Source organism: Polyodon spathula, chromosome 13, assembly GCF_017654505.1.
Source record: "Polyodon spathula isolate WHYD16114869_AA chromosome 13, ASM1765450v1, whole genome shotgun sequence".
Lineage (NCBI taxonomy): Eukaryota > Metazoa > Chordata > Actinopteri > Acipenseriformes > Polyodontidae > Polyodon > Polyodon spathula.
In genome coordinates, this window is record NC_054546.1 from 34,097,444 (window position 1) to 34,115,638 (window position 18,195).

General features: G+C 36.2%; 1 protein-coding gene across 5 annotated transcripts in view; it reads left to right on the top strand.

Moving 5' to 3' along the window:
• Positions 1-17,189, top strand: part of LOC121325734 (1-phosphatidylinositol 4,5-bisphosphate phosphodiesterase gamma-2-like) — a 45,094-nt gene extending 27,905 nt beyond the window's left edge. For 3 of the 5 annotated variants that reach the window (XM_041268647.1, XM_041268646.1, XM_041268648.1), the window contains exons 19-33: positions 2,066-2,185; positions 2,568-2,748; positions 3,660-3,728; positions 4,360-4,469; positions 4,990-5,086; positions 6,168-6,234; positions 7,113-7,273; positions 8,178-8,280; positions 8,793-9,002; positions 9,323-9,462; positions 10,127-10,241; positions 11,010-11,177; positions 11,462-11,550; positions 11,887-12,077; positions 14,312-17,188. In XM_041268647.1, coding sequence (XP_041124581.1) covers positions 2,066-2,185; positions 2,568-2,748; positions 3,660-3,728; positions 4,360-4,469; positions 4,990-5,086; positions 6,168-6,234; positions 7,113-7,273; positions 8,178-8,280; positions 8,793-9,002; positions 9,323-9,462; positions 10,127-10,241; positions 11,010-11,177; positions 11,462-11,550; positions 11,887-12,077; positions 14,312-14,354 — 1,864 coding nt within the window. In that variant the 3' untranslated portion in view covers positions 14,355-17,188. Of the gene's footprint in view, positions 1-2,065; positions 2,186-2,567; positions 2,749-3,659; positions 3,729-4,359; positions 4,470-4,989; positions 5,087-6,167; positions 6,235-7,112; positions 7,274-8,177; positions 8,281-8,792; positions 9,003-9,322; positions 9,463-10,126; positions 10,242-11,009; positions 11,178-11,461; positions 11,551-11,886; positions 12,078-14,311 lie in introns of all 5 variants that reach the window. The other 2 variants (XM_041268645.1, XM_041268649.1) reach the window with 1 other exon arrangement.
• Positions 17,190-18,195: the final 1,006 nt, after the last annotated feature.

Genomic DNA, 18,195 nt, shown 5'->3' on the forward strand with positions numbered 1-18,195 from the left:
TTTCTGTGTACTTGTTGATTATACTTTGGATACCAGACCTTGGAAATTAAGTGACGCAAGCTATTTCACTCAATGTTTTTCCTTCTTTATGCAAGTCAAGGTTGTTATAATAGTAGAAAACACTAGTGGAGGCTTGGAGTAAATTGTTGATGCTTATAATGCATCAGAGTAAAAAAATGCAACATGTCTAAGACTTCTGCACAGCAGTGTGTGTGTGTAAAATGTATATTGATTGGAATGAAACCTTTTTCTACAATTGTTTATTAATTGTACTGTGAAGGTAGATATTCTTGCCATACTTTTTCATAGTATTGAGACCGACTGGCTAGTCTAATAAAAGTTATATTGCACCTTTTGCACCTTTTTGGTTATATGCACTTGCAGTTTTATTTCTATATACACAGCGGAAGGGGGGGGGGGGGGGGGGGGTTAATATTTTCCCCGACATAAAACGTGAATTTGTTTAATTGTTTAATTATATTTGGTAATTGTTTTATTATTAATTATCCCCTGCACCTTACATCATTGTAAATTAGAGCCAGGTGCAGAGTATTTAAAGAAAGCAGACAGTTTGTTCAGGGATGCTGCTGTGTGAAGGAGCCCGATTCAAGGTCTGCTCAATCATATTGAAAAAGGTACTGTGTGAAAGCCTTTTTGTATGGAATTTATTTGTAAAACTTTTGTAACTGCCACTCTGGCACAGTCACACAGCTCAATTTACCACACTGATTGGTCCCTTGCTGAGAGTTCCAGACATCAATGTTAAGTGTTAAAAAGTATGAGCTTGTCTGGACCCATACCATAAACCCTGTATGCTGAAATGTCAGAAATATTGTAAAGTATATTTATTGAAGTGTGTGCAACTAAGCATGTTTTTTCTTAGTCATTTAGAGACAACAGTGCATTCTGTACTGGTCCAATACTGCTGCAGCCCGGTAGAACATTTGCAGATTGTACTGCATTTATAACAACCATCTGCCGTTATTGTAAAATTGCCATTATAAAACCCTTTATAACATCTATTGGAATGATTTAAAATTCCCCATTCACTAATATGAATAATGTTTACATTTTAACGCTACAGTGTTCTAGTTAAAGGTTATCAGTACAGTATAACAAAAGAAAACACCCTTTCAAAATAAACACAACCTTTACAATGTAATTCACAAAATCCATAGTTAAACTTCATAGAAACTTTTATTCAGACACTTTTTATTGGTCTGAAGATTAAAAAAAAGGATCCCTTGTTCTTGCTTTTAAACACACTAGACAGCCATGTAGGTTAGCATAGCAACATTATCTCAAATGAATAGCATACGATTAAAATGGAGTTTACACCACTGTCCCTTATTGTCAAAGATATTTAAAGCTTTATCTTTGTATATATACAACTCCAGGTGGCAAAGTGGGTCAATGCACAATGCTGTGCCGTAGAGATTTATTTTGTCACCAGATGTCTAGTTAATATCATATTGTAAGCAATGGAATGAAAAGTAACTACATTTTTTTTTCCCCTTACATTAAATATAATCTGTTTCCTGTCTGAAATGTAATTAGATTACAGTAATGTGTTACAGTACGTGCAACGTGTTACTCCCTGACACTGCTTGTTGTTCATATAATTAGGACATGTCCTTCCAAATCATAATGCAGAGATGCCATTCAGATGCTGTTCCATTGGCATGCTGCCTCCCCTGTTCATAACCACGTGCTCCTCTTTCAGATGCTGTTCCATCGGCATGCTCCCTCCCCTGTTCATACCCGTGTGCTCCTCTTTCAGATGCTGTTCCATTGGCATGCTGCCTCCCCCGTTCATACCCGCGTGCTCCTCTTTCAGATGCTGTTCCATTGGCATGCTGCCTCCCCTGTTCATGGCCATGTGCTCCTCTTTCAGATGCTGTTCCGTTGGCATGCTGCTTCCCCTGTTCATACCTGCGTGCTCCTCTTTCAGATGCTGTTCCATTGGCATTCTGCCTCCCCTGTTCATGCCCATGTGCTCCTCTTTCAGATGCTGTTCCATTGGCGTGCTGCCTCCCATGTTCTTACCCGTGTGCTCCTCTTTCAGATGGTACTACAACAACCTGAGCCGAGGAGAAGCAGAGGACATGTTGATGAGAATTCCACGAGATGGAGCTTTCTTGATCCGAAGGAGAGAAGAACCTGACTCATTTGCCATTACGTTCAGGTGAATATATTTGGATACATGCCTGTGTGCAAAGCAATATATAGTTATCTTTGTTACTTAAAAAGGATACTTAATGTCATTTTCATTTCACCAATATTTATTTTCCCAACTGTTTCAGAAAGGAGACTCCCACCAATGGAATGAAATTAATGATTTATTGAATTCACAGATAAACTTGCCCGTAAATTTGGCCCATGGCCCTGCCCAGCTTAACTAAGGAACTTCTTTAGCACCATTTTGTGACACATGTTACAGCCTTACACCTGAAATGTAGTATATAGTTCACTAATGTCTCCCTGGAAACACACGTTTGTGTGTGTGTGTGTGTGTGTGTGTAATATAATTATCTTTTTTTTTTTTTTTTTTTTTTGTTATCTCACAGAGGCGATGGGAAAGTAAAGCACTGCAGGATCCAGAAAGAAGGCAACGTGTTTGTTTTGGGATCCTCGACTGAGTTCGAGAGCCTGGTGGAACTTGTAAATTACTTCAGGAAAAAGCCCCTGTACCGTAAGATAAAACTGCGCTACCCAGTCACTAAGGAGCTGCTGCATCGCTTCAGTGAGGTAAGGGAGCCTCACAGTACTAAAATAATACAGTATTAAAAACCTTGACCCATCAATGTGGTGCCCCACGCATGCAGACCACATGGCCCTTCTCAGTATCTGTAATATACTGCAAAAAGAGTTTGTATGAGTATTTTCAAAGCTTATTTAAATTTAAATGAAAGCAGAGCAATAGTTCGCCTAAAATAGGTCAGGACATCAGAAAAAAGGACTGTGGGACCATTCTTTTGGAGCCCATGGAAGTGATGGTCAGTAATTATGTTAGCATAACATTACTGTTTAGAGAAAAATTAAATGCAAAACCTAACGGAGTGCTTCTTTAATTGAGTACAATTTCATTTTTAATGCACATACTGAGTCACTTTCAAGACAACAGTGCATTTTATAATAATGCAGCACAGCTACGCCTGCAGCTGTATGTTTAGACTAATGTTGTTATTTCAGACTGGAGATGAAATCCCCTGGAAAGAGATTATTGTGGAGGTGGTCGTATGTATGTGTGATACACTTCGCTTTTTTCAGAGTATCTGGAGAGCCATTTATCCAGTTGTAATGTAACTTGGAATTAACATTAGTTACTGAAAGTATCAGATTGTGGGGATATATGGACATGTCTGTCTATTCATTTCCATTTCTCATTCTATGTTATTCCGTACACACTCAACAGGCTCTGTTTTAATGACTGTCTTTCTGTATCTTAATACCTGTTGTAACAAGGGGGTCGATTCACCCCAGGTGGAAAACACCAGCAGGATTAATATAGTGTTCAAGTACCACAGGATCCTCGGCTGGTAATATCATTAAAATAGAGCAAACCCTATCTGTTGCAACAGAGTGAGTAGCATGCCCTTTGTCTATTAAAGCTGCTTGTACTGGCTCCTTTGTGAAACAATGTCTGGTATCGTTTCCAGAATAAGGATTTTGGAGCAATCTATGATGTCAAGATGTATGTGGAGCCTAACGAAATAGAACCGTCATTGGTAAGATAACTTAAAAACTGTACCAGTGGTTTTAAAATGCTATGCAAATGTACATTTATTTTTAGACTAAATCTTACCATGTGCAGAGAAGAAATTATCAAATGAAATATTGTTGGTTTACAGTGGTGTTAAATAATAACTTCCTATTCATATACTTATGTAATATAACAATAGTCCGAATATTTTCTGTCTGCTTTTTAAATTGCCTACTGTACATTGTTTGTTAAGACATCAAATATATGCGTCCTTTTTTTTTTTTTTTTTTTTTTATAAAAGCATTCCTAAGAAAAGCTTGTATTTATTTGTAAATCTGCTATATCTCATAAACCATTTCAGCTTGCAACTTCATAATTTTAGTGCTAGGGAATCTCCACTGTAATCTCCAATCGCATAGGCTAAAAAAAGATTCACAGTAGTTTTAAATTTAACAGTTAATTTGTAACTTCGTGTTGTTGTGAATTAACGATGTCGCACTGATGCATAGCTCTAATTATGTCTTCGGATGATGCATGTTCCAGACCTACTTGATTGACACTTCTGTTACTTGTGTCTTCTGATGATTTTCAATACAAGACTAAAAGAAACATAAGTATTATTGAAAGTGAATGGTTCTTTTTCTTTTTTTTCATAGCATCAAAGCACAGTGAAGGCACTCTATGACTACAGGCCAAAACAAGCTGATGAGCTGAATTTCTGTAAAGGAGCCTTTATTCACAATGTAGTCAAAGACAGCAATGACTGGTAAGAAGCCATTGCACTTTCCAGGGCTTGTTTGGTCAGCAACATATTTGTATGGTTTATGTGTTAAATTAGTTGTAGCTAACAAAAGGAATATTTTTAGCACTTGCATTAACCACATAGCTCTGAAATGTGCAGTTAATGGAACATATATTTAAAGAGCCAGTATCATGCCTATATAGGTTACAACAATACCTGATGTATTGGACATCCCTTTGCTGTTTCCTCTCTACCCGGAAATCACTTCCAGTACTTTTTTTTGGAAGTATGAGCTGCTTGGGTCTACGCCGATCTGTCCCAAAGCTGGGTGGCATTGTTAACATCTCTGGCTGCAGTCCTGGAATTAGCGTCTGCATTCTTTCAGGTAACAGGACAGCGCAGCCTGAGAGAATTCAGTGGATTCACCTATTTGTTGTTCTCGTCCGTGCTCGTCTGCATTCGTGGTTATACCTGTATTTTTCTCCCAGTACCAGCGTGGTCTAGCTTTACAACTGATTGCAAATCCCTTTCACTCTCCGTGCAGGTGGAAAGGAGACTATGGAGGGAAAGTTCAGTACTACTTCCCAGCAAACTATGTGGAGGAGGTATCCGCTGAGAAGAAAGAGAATCCTATCAACCCGGTAATTCGCATACTAAAAGGCGTTTGAAGCCAGAGAGCCCATTTCTTAGTGAGAGTGAAATGTTTCCCACCACACTGTTCTACACCAGATATAAAGTTAATTTAAGATTTTATGTTATCAAGTGTCTTTGTAAGGGAATCTATGAATATTCAAATCGTTACTGCTGCTTCTCCAAAACTTACTTGTGACATAAGATGGGAGCAATTGGATAAACTTTAAACTGGGTTATCTAACTTAAAGTACATGGTGCTAACAACATTATCGTCTAATAGATATTGCTATAGCTTTGTTGGTCTCAGATTTTCCTATGTTAAAAGGCACACACAATGGTAAAGGTGCTTTTAGATTTCTTAATGGCAATTCATTTGAAGCTGTTTTAAAGTACATTTACTGATTGCTCCTTGTAGATACAGCACTTCAATACTGTACTTCCAGTCAACTTGCATTTAAAGTTGATCAGTTTGAAGGAATTAAGTTAGCATTGAGAACACGTCAGTCATAGGAAAAGCAGTAATGGGTACTGTGAGTTAGAGGTGTTTTAAAGAAAATAAATGGCAAACATTTAAGTTTGCTTTTTTTTTTTTTTCTGGAGAAATATATATTTAAAAAAAAATCCAATCTGCTGAATTGATTTCCCTACAAGGACTCGAACTCCCAGAAGCAACTTGCATGTGCGTTTCTTTAGTTGGAAGTACAGCGTGGAAAAGAGTGAGATACTGTACATTTTTATAATTTCATCGTTTAGAAGTGCTATGAAAAAATACCTTTCAAAATCAAGTACTCATTTACAAAATATGTGCCTCCTTCATGGTCGTAAAATGTGAGATCTACGAAGTGATGGTAATACATATTAGATAAGGTTAGTGAAATTATTTTGTCATGTCTAAAGTACATTTTTGTGTCGTTGTCGAAAATAAAATGTTTCTATTTTGTCACAACTCCTGTTGGACTCACCCCATTAGAAATCATTTGAGGTTTACGTTGTATATTTTTTTACAATGCAAATTGCTCTTAACTTAATTCAAACTGTATTAGTCTAAATCTATTGTTTTCTTCTTTTTTTTTTTTTTTTTTTTTACAGATAATAGAGGATAATCCACTTGGAGAGCTGTGTAAAGGAATAGTGGACCTTTCAAAGTGCACTGTTTGTAAGGCTACATTTTGTTTGGGGTAGGGGTAGCAGTCATTTGATCTGGGTACTGGCATTAACAAAGTAATACACATAATAGGCGTAGAATTACTTAAGTCAAATAGTTAAGCCCAACAAATATGAATACGTCTTGTATTTGATAATGTCTGGTTCTCTGTTTTGTGTATGTCCAGTTCTGAAATGTAATTTTCACTTAAAGGATTGCAACCACAACTGCATTTCCATCCATCTGAAACGTACACTTCACACTTACTTTCCATTTCATTCAAACAGCTGAATGCAACAAAAATGTTGACATTGCTAGTTCGCTGCTGTACACTTTCAAAACACAACACCTTGCTGTGTAGCTGCTTCTGCTTTGAAATCCAAGATTCGATCAGATTTTTTTTTAGTTGACTGTTTAGTGCGACCCCGAACATGAAATACAAATTGTTAGTACCCGATCGTATAAGCTATTTGTTTAACTTAAAAGGAAATGCGTGTTCTTTATTGATAATATTACCTTTTTTCAAAACCTGGAACTCCCTGCTCAAACTTGAAACACTTGTTGAGGTTTTTAATTTGCTTTATTTTTTACTTTTAAAAAGAAAAGAAAAAAAAAACTTGTCAAACAGTGTCAAAGAAAGTCTTTCCTGAATTAAATCAGTTTATGGCACAGCTGTAGCTATACTTTTATAATGGCTGTGAAGCCGCCGTAATTTTGATTAAGTACAGACCATTGTGTGTCTATTTACGTTATTGCTAGAGATGTCAAAGAAACAACTGTGAGTGGAAAACAACCATACAGAGATCATTTTAAATTGTAGGATAAGCATTTTAAATTGAGCATTTACTGACTTAAAATGACTAATGTTTATACAATTGTTTTATAAATAGCAAAGCAAATGAAGAATGGCAAGCCGTTTGCATTCACCCTACAACCTAACCAGTCTGAATTCCTGGCCATTGACTTTGCCACAGAAACAGTGGAGGAGCAGTTTGAGTGGTACAAGATTGTGTGGGACATTACGCAGAAGGAAAAAAGCAAGCAATATAAGGTGTTGTATTTGGGGTGTGTTGCTCTTACTGCTGACCTTGGACCTGATATCCTGAATGTCTAAAATGATAATGTAAATTATCAGTATGTTTACTTACAGGATAATGTTCTCTCACTATTCTGAATACTCACTATGAGTAAGCAGTATTGCCAGTATCATGTGTAAGATTTGTGGAATATATAGCTTGTGTATTATTAGTGGAATATGAATTCATCTAAACATTATAGTATAAGGGTATTCCAAATGTCTGCTTTCCTCTATCACTGTGCTTGTGTGAGCCCACCGGATTTAGAAAACCACATGCAATAAAAGATCAAAAAACACCAGTCTGCTTCTTATGGTAGAAATAGGTAATGAAACCAGTTTCATATAATACAAATATATACTGGAGATGAGGCATACAGTAGAAAAGGTTGAAGACAGCATTGTCCCGTGGAGGACACCGTACCAACTCGAAGGGACCCCCCCCCCCATGAAACATAAGATATCCAGTTCATAAATGTTTTATTAAACCTCGAAAGACAGCTTTTATCTCTCTTTGGTTTCCGGGTGGCATCGTAGAACTCTTGCAGAAGGTGGTTCATCTCTTGAGGCCCGTATTTCTTTTTGCCTTCTCTAAGTCTGTGTTTTCTAGAGTGGAGATATTGCTGGTGCTTGATGTTTTCGTTACTTTTGTGTTTTAGCTGCTTTTTCATTTAGAATGTGTTGAAGCTTGTCTTATGAAATCTGAGGTAAAAACACTTCTGCAACAATTTTTTTTTTTTTGTTCAGCGTCGTGGCATGAGCAGGTCAGGGCTGTTACTATAGTGTAAACTACAATCTGTCATATGATGGCGTCAAATCACAAGACAGAATGTAAAACCAAGGTTTAATAACTACTTGATGTTACATTTCCCTAATGCAGATTAGCCAGAAGAAACAGTGTGAGAAGAAAGACGATGTTGCAGTTGAAATATCTGACCTTGTAATCTACTGTCAACCAAGGAGCAAAGACAAGGATAACTTTAGTAAGCTTTGGGAATTACATTGCATTAAATAATAGCAGTAGTAATTTTAAGGGAATGCAAACCAAAATCAGCTTCCTTGTATTATATTTCAAATACACCGATATAGGTCAGCTTCTGCTTCCTGGTATTATCTTTTGCTGTTGATCACATGGTCTGATCACCATTGGAGTGACTTTGAATTACACACGTGTTGTAACAAGTTACCAGACAAGCCCAAAGATTTAAAATAGAAATAACCCAGTGAAAATGTGTTTAATAAAACAAATACATTAAAACACAGCAGGCTATGTTCTGTTTAAATGTTGAGTAAGTTTCATTTAGGGCACGGCACGCACATTTTTTATTATCTGTTATGACCCTTGTTAGAGTGTGTTCTGCATAAAACATAGAAAATTACAAACTATACAAAAGCAAAGCATGCTAGCACTACACTATTGTATGAAAGGAATGCAAGTCCTTTTATTGCTTGTTTTCGGGAATACATTTGTTTCGTTGTCTTATCGTCTTTACAGCGAGATACGATTACAAGGAGATCCGCTCCTTTGTGGAAAACAAGGTCCCCAATGCAAAGGGGCAAAAGGTAAATGACTTTCTCAGGTACAACCGGAAGGCACTGAGCAGAATCTACCCTAAAGGTCAAAGAATGGACTCCTCAAACTATGACCCGTACTCTCTCTGGATGTGTGGATGTCACATGGTAGCTCTTAACTTCCAGACACCAGGTAAGGAATGGGATAAGAAACTTTATTCAAAACATTTAGACCCCTGCTACTGTATAGTCGTGTGCATAAAGCCCATGTTTTTCTAAAGCACTCACTTTATATAAAAACGATATTAACAGAATGCTGTATTAACATATTCTGTTACAAGCTCATGTGCTATGACTCAAATATAAAAAGTATACTGGTTCTATTGAAATAATACAAAAGAACATCCCGGAAATAAATCTTTATTACTCTTAAAAGGAAAATCAGAACTTTTAAAAAAAAATGTACTTACGCAATAACTGATTTTTTTCTCCTTTTTTTTTCTTTCTTCGTAGATAAATATATGCAGTTAAACCATGCCTTGTTTAGTCAGAATGGAAGAAGTGGCTTTGTGCTGCAGCCGGAATTAATAAGAAGCGAATCCTATGATCCGTATCAGGAGAGGAATGCTGTTAATCAGATCATAACAATACGAGTAAGAATATGTCACTGTAACAGAAAACCCAATGTCAGAACCCCTTGTTACCATGTTTAATGAGAAAAAGGGTAGGAAAGCAAGTTTTGAAAATATGAACAGAACAAAGGACCATGCTTTTTCTACCAATACAATTACATGCTTACTATTTTACTTTCTGTGATTAATAATGTATACTGTGTACCTATATACCTATGTGTATGAGAGGCTGCTTTAGTAATGGGGTTTACTAAAAGTAATTCAGCAGCTTTCTTTGCACTATAAGTGCATCTTACCCCCCACCCCCCCGAGACAGAAGTGGCATTTTAAAAAAACAACAACAGTTCAGTTGGTAGCAGCATGTGTAAATGACACATGACAGGGGCCCATGGTATGTTACAGGATTGAATATCATAGATTCTGCTGTTTTTTTTTTTTTTTTTTTTTTTTTTCAGCAAATGTATGGATTGATTTGATAAGGCCAGTCTTTGCACAAGTACATTGTAGACTTATATTATTTATATATACTGTATTGTTGTCTGTACTGCCTGACATTATAACCCCCTCCCTCCCAGTCTGGCTTCAGGGGGACATCCATAATGAATTCATTGAAATTCTCACTTCTCACATTAAATGAGATGTCAGAGGGACCTGTATTGTAATTCTTTTAAATATTTCTTGGAAGGTTATTGGTGCTCGTCACCTGCCCAGACAAGGAAGGAGCATTGCCAGTCCTTTTGTGGAAGTAGAACTGTGTGGAATTAATTCAGAAGAAAACAAATTCAAAACACTTGTGAAAAGTAAGTACCTGCATGATAAGTACATTGTATTTCTGCATAGTCAAGTCTTTTACTGCCTTCTCTACTTTGCCAATATCAAGAGGCTATATCATAAATATATTATTAAAGAGCAAAGGCTGTAGCAGTTGACATCCTACAAAAAAAAGAAACTGGAGTAATCATAACCTGTATACATGTATGAAACATACATTAGAAATCATCTGTAATATGTTATATACATATATGTGAAGGGATCTGAGTGCAGCTTCAAAAACTGACAGTACAAATCAGTGAAAAACTCTTCAGGTGCTACAGGTTTGTGATTCAATGTCCAAATCGAGACATTATCACTTAGATTATATCAACAGTTTGATTTTGGTTGGCATAAAAGGCTTGAACAGTCATTTTAAAAGCACAATGTAAAATTTATATTTTTTCAAAAGCACAGTAGAAGTTTTTTTTGCCTGAAAATGAACCGTCAATATAACCTTGAATTAACAAAGTATGTGCTAAATAGAGGGAGCACTGTGTTAAACCCCATACATAATTGACAACTGATTTTTTTCACAGCTTTAACTGTGCCCTTTATGTACAAAGTGATTTGATCTTACTTTATCAAATATAGCAAATACTGTTATAATGTCACTGTGTCTATCATTGACAGGCCAGGAAATCCTGAAGTGCCATGCTGGTAGCATATTAGGAAGCTGTTTCTATGATCACTTTTGAACGCTGTCATCGAAAATTCCTTGTTCTTTTGGGGTTTACATTCTCTTCTCAAACCTTCAGGTGACAATGGGCTGAACCCAGTCTGGCCAGCCCCACCGGAGCCAGTACAGTTCATGGTGTGTGAACCTGAGACGACATTTCTCCGTTTTGTGGTGCATGAGGAGGACATGTTCAGTGATCCCAATTTTCTGGCTCATGCCACTTTCCCTGTCAAAGGCATCAAGACAGGTAAGGTTTAACCAGAGTGCTTGAAGCTGACTGAAAGAATCCCATAAATCTTACGTGCACTTCCATTTGTTATGTAGGACGTGCTGTATTCGTAATACATTTTAATACACTGTGCTGCTGTTGCAACGTCATATATCGCTGACTGACAGATGGAACCTACATAAATGTAAAACTTTATTTTAAGATTTTGTGTTGCCTTACAGTGACACCTAAATCGCTGCTAAAACTGTACTTGGCCTTTTGTCCTTTATGGAAGATGTTCATGGCAAGTTTTGTGTTTATAGGCTATAGATCAGTTCCTTTGAAAAATGGATTCAGCGAAGATATTGAGCTTGCATCTCTCCTGGTCTTCATTGATATAAATCAAGTTGAGGTAACATTCTGTATAATATTTGCTCGGGGGGAGGGGGGGGTCAAAATGACCAACGTTCTCTGTATGAAAACCATTGTCAGAAATGCATTTTTACAACTCTTCTAGTGTAACCCATGTCACAAGTACATAAGAACACAATTTACAAACAAGAGCATGTCGTTCGAGCCATCTAAGCTCGTCCAGCTCCTAGCAACAAAACTGAAAACTTTATCAAGTTGGGTCATAAAGGATCTTATATATATATTAAAGACAAACAGACTAAAATAAGTTGTTGTAGTTCCTCACTGTAGGTGCATATTCAGATTTTGAAGCCCTTTTTTTATTTTCTCCCCACAGAAAGCAGAAGAGGAGCTCTACTCCTCTTCCACTCAACTCCGCAAACGTCAGGCAGTGCTGTCCAACGAGATGTTTTTGTATGACACCCACCAGAACTTATCCAGAGCACCCTACAACCGTGACGACCTAATGAAAGAGTTCAGCACCAATGAGATCCAGCTGCTTAAGATCCAGGACACTTGCAAACAAAAGTAAGGTGACACACCTAAACCCTCCTGAGCTGAGTGCCGTTGTCCACAGTCTATCAGCACAACTACAAGTATCGTCAAGTATAACATCTCAATGTTAGTTACTTCCTGTGGCAGTTTTATGTACAGGACAGTAGTGAATTAGTCACAAGCAATACTCAGTTTTAATGGTTTTAATACAAAGTTGAATTCGATTAGACTAGATACGTGTATTTGAACTGGCATAAAAGCAATGACAGTGTTCAAGCTAAATTACAACGATTTAAAATACCATAAAACTTTTGATAATTGCCGGGTCTCAAATATTTGCCTGTCTCTAATATGCACTGGATCTGTTGGTAAATATTGTAAATAAATGCCGGGTCTCTGTTAAGTGCCATTGAAGCTGAGGAAGATGAGGAGGAGCTTGAGCATAATTAACTGCTAACTGCTTGACAGTGATGAAAGTGACTCTCAGGATAAATAATAATCAAAGAAAACTTAATTAGTAAAGGCGCTCCACGTGGAGTGCAGGATGTGCCCTATAGTCTGTGGATCGCAGGTTCGAGTCCAGGCTATGTCACAGCCTACTGTGACCGGGAGTTCCTAGGGGGTGGCGCACAATTGGCCGAGCGCTGCCTGGGTAGGTTGGCAGGGGAATCCAAGGCTCACTGTGCATCAGCAACACCTGTGGCCGACAGGGCGCCTGTGGTTCTGCAGTGGAGCTGCCAGATCTGTGTTGTCCTCCGGCGCTATAGGTCTGGTGCCTTGCTGTGTATCCGCAGTGCGAAATAGGACGCGTGCTCCAGCCTCCCTTCCCCAAGTTGGCGGGGCGGTTGCAAGCAGTGAGCCGAGGATACAGATCATAAGTGGTCACACTATAGTTTTTTTTTGGTAATGATACTTATTGCTTTTATTGTTCATTTTAAAAAATATTTTAGAAGTTTGTATTGTTGTTGTTGTTGTGCGTAGCCAGCACAGCTGTGTTCTGATATCTACCAGGCTGTCTTTTAGTGGATTTAACTGTTGTTGTTTATAATAATAATAATAATAATAATAATAATAATAATAATAATAATAATAATAATAATAATAATAATAATAATAATAATAATAATAATAGATCTAATTCTATTTTTAAATATAAATTTGTCCTTCTGCTTGTTCATTTTCCAATGTTTTCCATACCGTATCCTTGTTAACAAGTGCACATAAAAAGACCATAATACTTTCGCGTTATACTTGAGGGTGTAATTTTGTTATAAAACTGTTACTTAGTTCCCACTGGCACACAACCTTTTAACAAAGTTGCTGGAATGTTTAAATTGAGTTACAATGTTGCAACAATGTTGTGTGGTAGTAGCTTCTCAGTGACATGTGAAGCTAGTGATCCAATGTAAACGGCGGTCTCAAATAAATATTTTAAATTAACAATGGAGACATTTTAATTGAAGTGTTACCGTACCTCTGGAACTTGTGAAGTGTGCAGTTTCAGATGGACGGAAGTGCTGTTGCAGGGTCAATCCATTACATATAAATATCATTTTACAACATTAATAAATAGATTTTTAAAAATCCAATCAGTTTTTAAAATATAGTGCAAAGAGTCCCATACTATACACACAAATAGAGCAGTAGACATCAAATACGTGATGTAATAATATATTTTTTTAAAGTACGACTTAATTGACTAGTTGACTGTTTTTACCTTGACTGTTCAACTCTGTTCAAATAAGCAGCTGTTCTACCCTCGTTACAGTATGAACTTACTGTACCTAAAGGAGTCCAAGTACAGCAGTAGGAAGATTCTGGAAGTATTGTAATCTGGGTCATATTTATCATATTAAACAATGTAAAAATCTAGTCAGATTGTAAGAGATTTGAGACCATGCAGGGTACTTGCAGGATTTAACTGTGCAGAAATGTTGGCATTTTTAAAAGTGTGCATACTTTTATTACGTCAGTGATGCATGTCCCTGCCAGGGAATATAGTGGAGTCAGGTTACATATGTATGTGTCACATTTTTACCTATATTTAGTCCAGTTGACACAAAACATGCTGAAGGATCTTTACTGTATCTGAAATATTTTCTATGTGGTGGTAACATTGTAGAAGTAACTTCTAAATACTAATAATAGCTAGTTTTCCAGTCCTGTGCGAAAATGAGACACCTTGTCGAGTCTGAGGCAACTTTTTAAATGACTTGCTGATAATGGGCTTTATTGGAGTCTTGTTTATTCATTACCTTTTCTTTTAGGATGAAGGAGAAGAAAATCAATAACAGCAAGTTTTACTCATGAAGAGCTTCCATTTAAAACAAAAACCTGACTAGTCTTTGCCATGGCTGGCGGTTTCAACACCTAAAGACAAGCCGCCTGCAACGGACAGTGAGAAAATGAGATTTCCATCTTCTGTGTTCCAACAGGACTACACATGGGAACAAAAGAAACCCTGTGTTCAGTGATTATATTATTGAAATGCAGTGCAGTGATAATACTGTTCAGTGTGGCCAGTTAGGAATCATTGGGTTGTAACTGCTATTTAAATGTCTATGGTCCAGAGTGGATGTCTTTTTTGTGGGAGTGAGGTGTTAAGTTACAAAACATTGTGTGGAATGCAGATAATTGAGCGTTTCATTCTGCTAATGTTTGCTGCACATCTGTATGTCTTTTTATAATTCGAAAATTATAAGGTCCTTGACAATTTCATACTTTGCAATTAGGTGCTTATTGTTTTATAAAAAGATTTTATATATACACACAGGTATCAGTTACTGAATGATGTGTTTGTTACAAACTATCCTGGTTTTTAGAAACAAAATATTTATTACCTCTGAAGCAATAACCAGTTTAAAATGTGATAATATACTATAAATTAATTTTATGTTGCCTGTGTTTTCTTTTTGCTGCCCGGTGTATAATCTGCATGAATGAAGTGACATTTTGATAAGCTTTGTTGCTGTTGAGTGTGCGTACTGCTTGAGTCCTGGTTCAAAGGCCAGTGGTGCAACTTACTGCTGCATCCTTATAAATTAAAATGCACTGAAGTGGAACATTATGAGATTGCATCAAATGAAATGAGCAGCATCTAATTTAAATGCTTTTTAAATGCTATTTTATACTGTCAATTTTAAATATATGTTGAAAATGACTTTTGTCACAGAATTTTAAAAGTCAAAACATTTGCTTGTTCAAGTTTTACATAACACCCTGTAAAGTTTACAAGAAATACATTGTGCTACCTTTGCAGCAAAAAAAACTAAGGATTTCCCCAGTTCATTGTTCAGTTCATCTATGATGTGTGAATAAAGATATCACAACAATCTGAATACTTTGAAATAAAAGTGCTGCGATATGGACAACATGGGATAAACAAAGGTAATTGGTTTCTTGTAAACACTGGAGGGGGTTCTGCAACAGTTCCATATATTTTACTGTTGGGCAGAGAATGTTATTTCGATGTGTTTCGACATTCTTAGGAAAACTGATAGAACTTAAAATTAAACTTTGTTCTTTTAATCTTATGTTACACAAAGCTATTTTTGAGTGACCAGCATCTTCAATGTTTTGTTGTAAGCAAACTTTTAAACAAAACAGCTGTAGATCGTCAAATAAATATTTTACTGTTATAAATGACATGTGCAGTGGGGTCTGACTTGTTACCGTTTTTTATTTTATTTTATTTAGTGGTTTGGCCATATTGTATCATTTTACCATCTACAGTATCAGGGGGTAGTGTACCCTCAGTAAGAAAGGAATCATTATTTTCTTTGACCTGCAAAGGAAATATTAAAATATGGTACTAGGTTAAATTTAGTTTAACACTGCCATGATCAAAGACAATTGGTACTACTGCTCTGGTTTTCCAGACTTGGTGGTTGGTAACCTAGACTAAGGGAACATAGTCATGCTTTTAAGATTCAGAAATTTCTTGGCACACACCGGGTGTGAGTGTTACAGATGTACAGCTCACCACACATCCAGAGAAACAGGACTCTGGCTTTACACAACCTGAATAGACCCCAACATGTGCCATTATATGAACTACTGTAGCTACAAAACACCTGTTGCATCAATAAACAATAAATACATCATTTGATTTATTTAAATTTTTCTTTTGAGCACAGCTGAGCTTCATTCAATACCTACCTGAACCGGTCAGCTTAAAAGTATATTTCACCAACAGCATTAAAGAACTATATTTTTCTCTCCTTTTTGACTTCATCAAAGCATCATGAATATGATTTACATTCAGGCGGCTTTGTTTCCAGCTTTCTCGTTTTGCTTCCTGTGCTTGTGTTTCACATAGAAACATCTACTGCTGTCCTTCACTTCCCAATTCTCTGTAACAATTTTGAATGGCTGAAAGGATTAACTACCCTTGACCTTGTGGTGTCAAGGCTGGGATTTGGGAAAAGGATGGACCAACCCGATTTTAGGTACAGGTTCAAATAAAGCGGCTCGGCAGTTTGGTTGCATGTTACTGATGGTTCTATTACATGTCTTTTCTGGAAGTTTCCAGTAGCCTTTTCTGAAAATGTTTAAGGTGTCTAAAAATCAAGAGTTCATTTTGTTTAAACACTGTGCCACAAAAGTTTTGCAGGTATAAGCATTTGAATGAAGTTTAATGTTCAAATTGAAAAAAAAAGATTTTAAAGAGAAAAACCTTTCATTATTGAATCATTCGTTGAGTTGGTTAATTCGCTGCTAGTGAATTGTAAATGCCCCATATTTTCTGTAAAAGGGCCCTTTCGTAATGTACTTTTTCAATATTTTATGGGTTTTTTTGTTTTAGTTTTTGTTAACGAATAATTCAGATAATGAAATAAAAAGATCGCACTATATTAAATCTGTAAATAAAGTATTGTACAATTTCAAAACAGCTTCTGCAGACGAAAAATGAATACAGAACCCCATATTTAACAACATCACACAATTCTTGAAATCAAGTATTTTGTAAGACAATTGGATACAGTTTGTTGACCACTGTCAATTCCAATGTATTTAAATGATGAAACTGTTTAATGGAAGCATCATTGTATCTACAATATTTGAAAGTCTGTAATCACAAACTTCTGTAAACTAAACTTTTCATTGTGACTTCTCTTGGTTCAGCCTCTTTTAAAATTTACAAATTAAAATCTTGTTTGTTACATTGAGGGTACTGACTGAATATTAGTTGAATTCACAGAATATACAACTGGAAATTGGATAATAATCCCTAGCCATGGATTAATCTCATTTGATTAAACCCTTTTTAACAGCAATCAATTGTACAATGCAAATGATCTGGTCTTCCAGTATGCAACACCATTAACATAATAGATACAGTTATTGCTGCATGTAACAGTTTATTACATTAAAAGAAAATCTCATTTGCCATTCTTAGAAGATGATGGCCATTAACATCAAATATAATTTAGTACTAAAGCCTACTACAGTATTGTTATATAAAAAGAGAGTAAAAAAAAAAAAACATATAAAAAAAAGTATTTGTATCATTTTGCATAACAAATGTCCCCATTTCTTTTGCTTGGTTTACATGCAGTTTAGAAACTCCAAATTCTCTCTCTGTTGTTATGAGACAATTAGGTAGCATGTACATTCCTCATGCTGTAGGAAATGCATGGCTAAAAACGGTGGGTACATTGCCTCAATCTAAAAAGCTGCACACACTTTAATTATTTATTTATTTATTTTTTTGCAAGTTTGAAAGCCATGCCATTGCCTATAATTATAACATTTCAAATTATTGGCGTTTGCAGTCGACTCCTAAAATGAGGCTGCTTTATAAGTTAGTTGTTTTATGAACAAGGTTTTAAAAAATACTACAGCTGTTATTGTCTCTCCCTAAAAGAAAACTACATGTAAACAATAAATTGCCCGAAAGGTGCTACCAAAATAGTAAAAAGGTGAGACTTACTTTTAATTTTGCAAGTAAACCAAGCCATATATTACATGTTCTATATCCACAAGAGACATTTAAAACTGAACAGTAGCATTATTGTTATAAATACAAAAATGAATGTAAAAATGCATTTGAATTCATTCACACCCACTTTAAGAGTTATATTCTTGCCCCCACTGAGGGAAATCTGAAGCATAACCCTAAATTTGCATGGAGATTTACAATGCTTTTCTA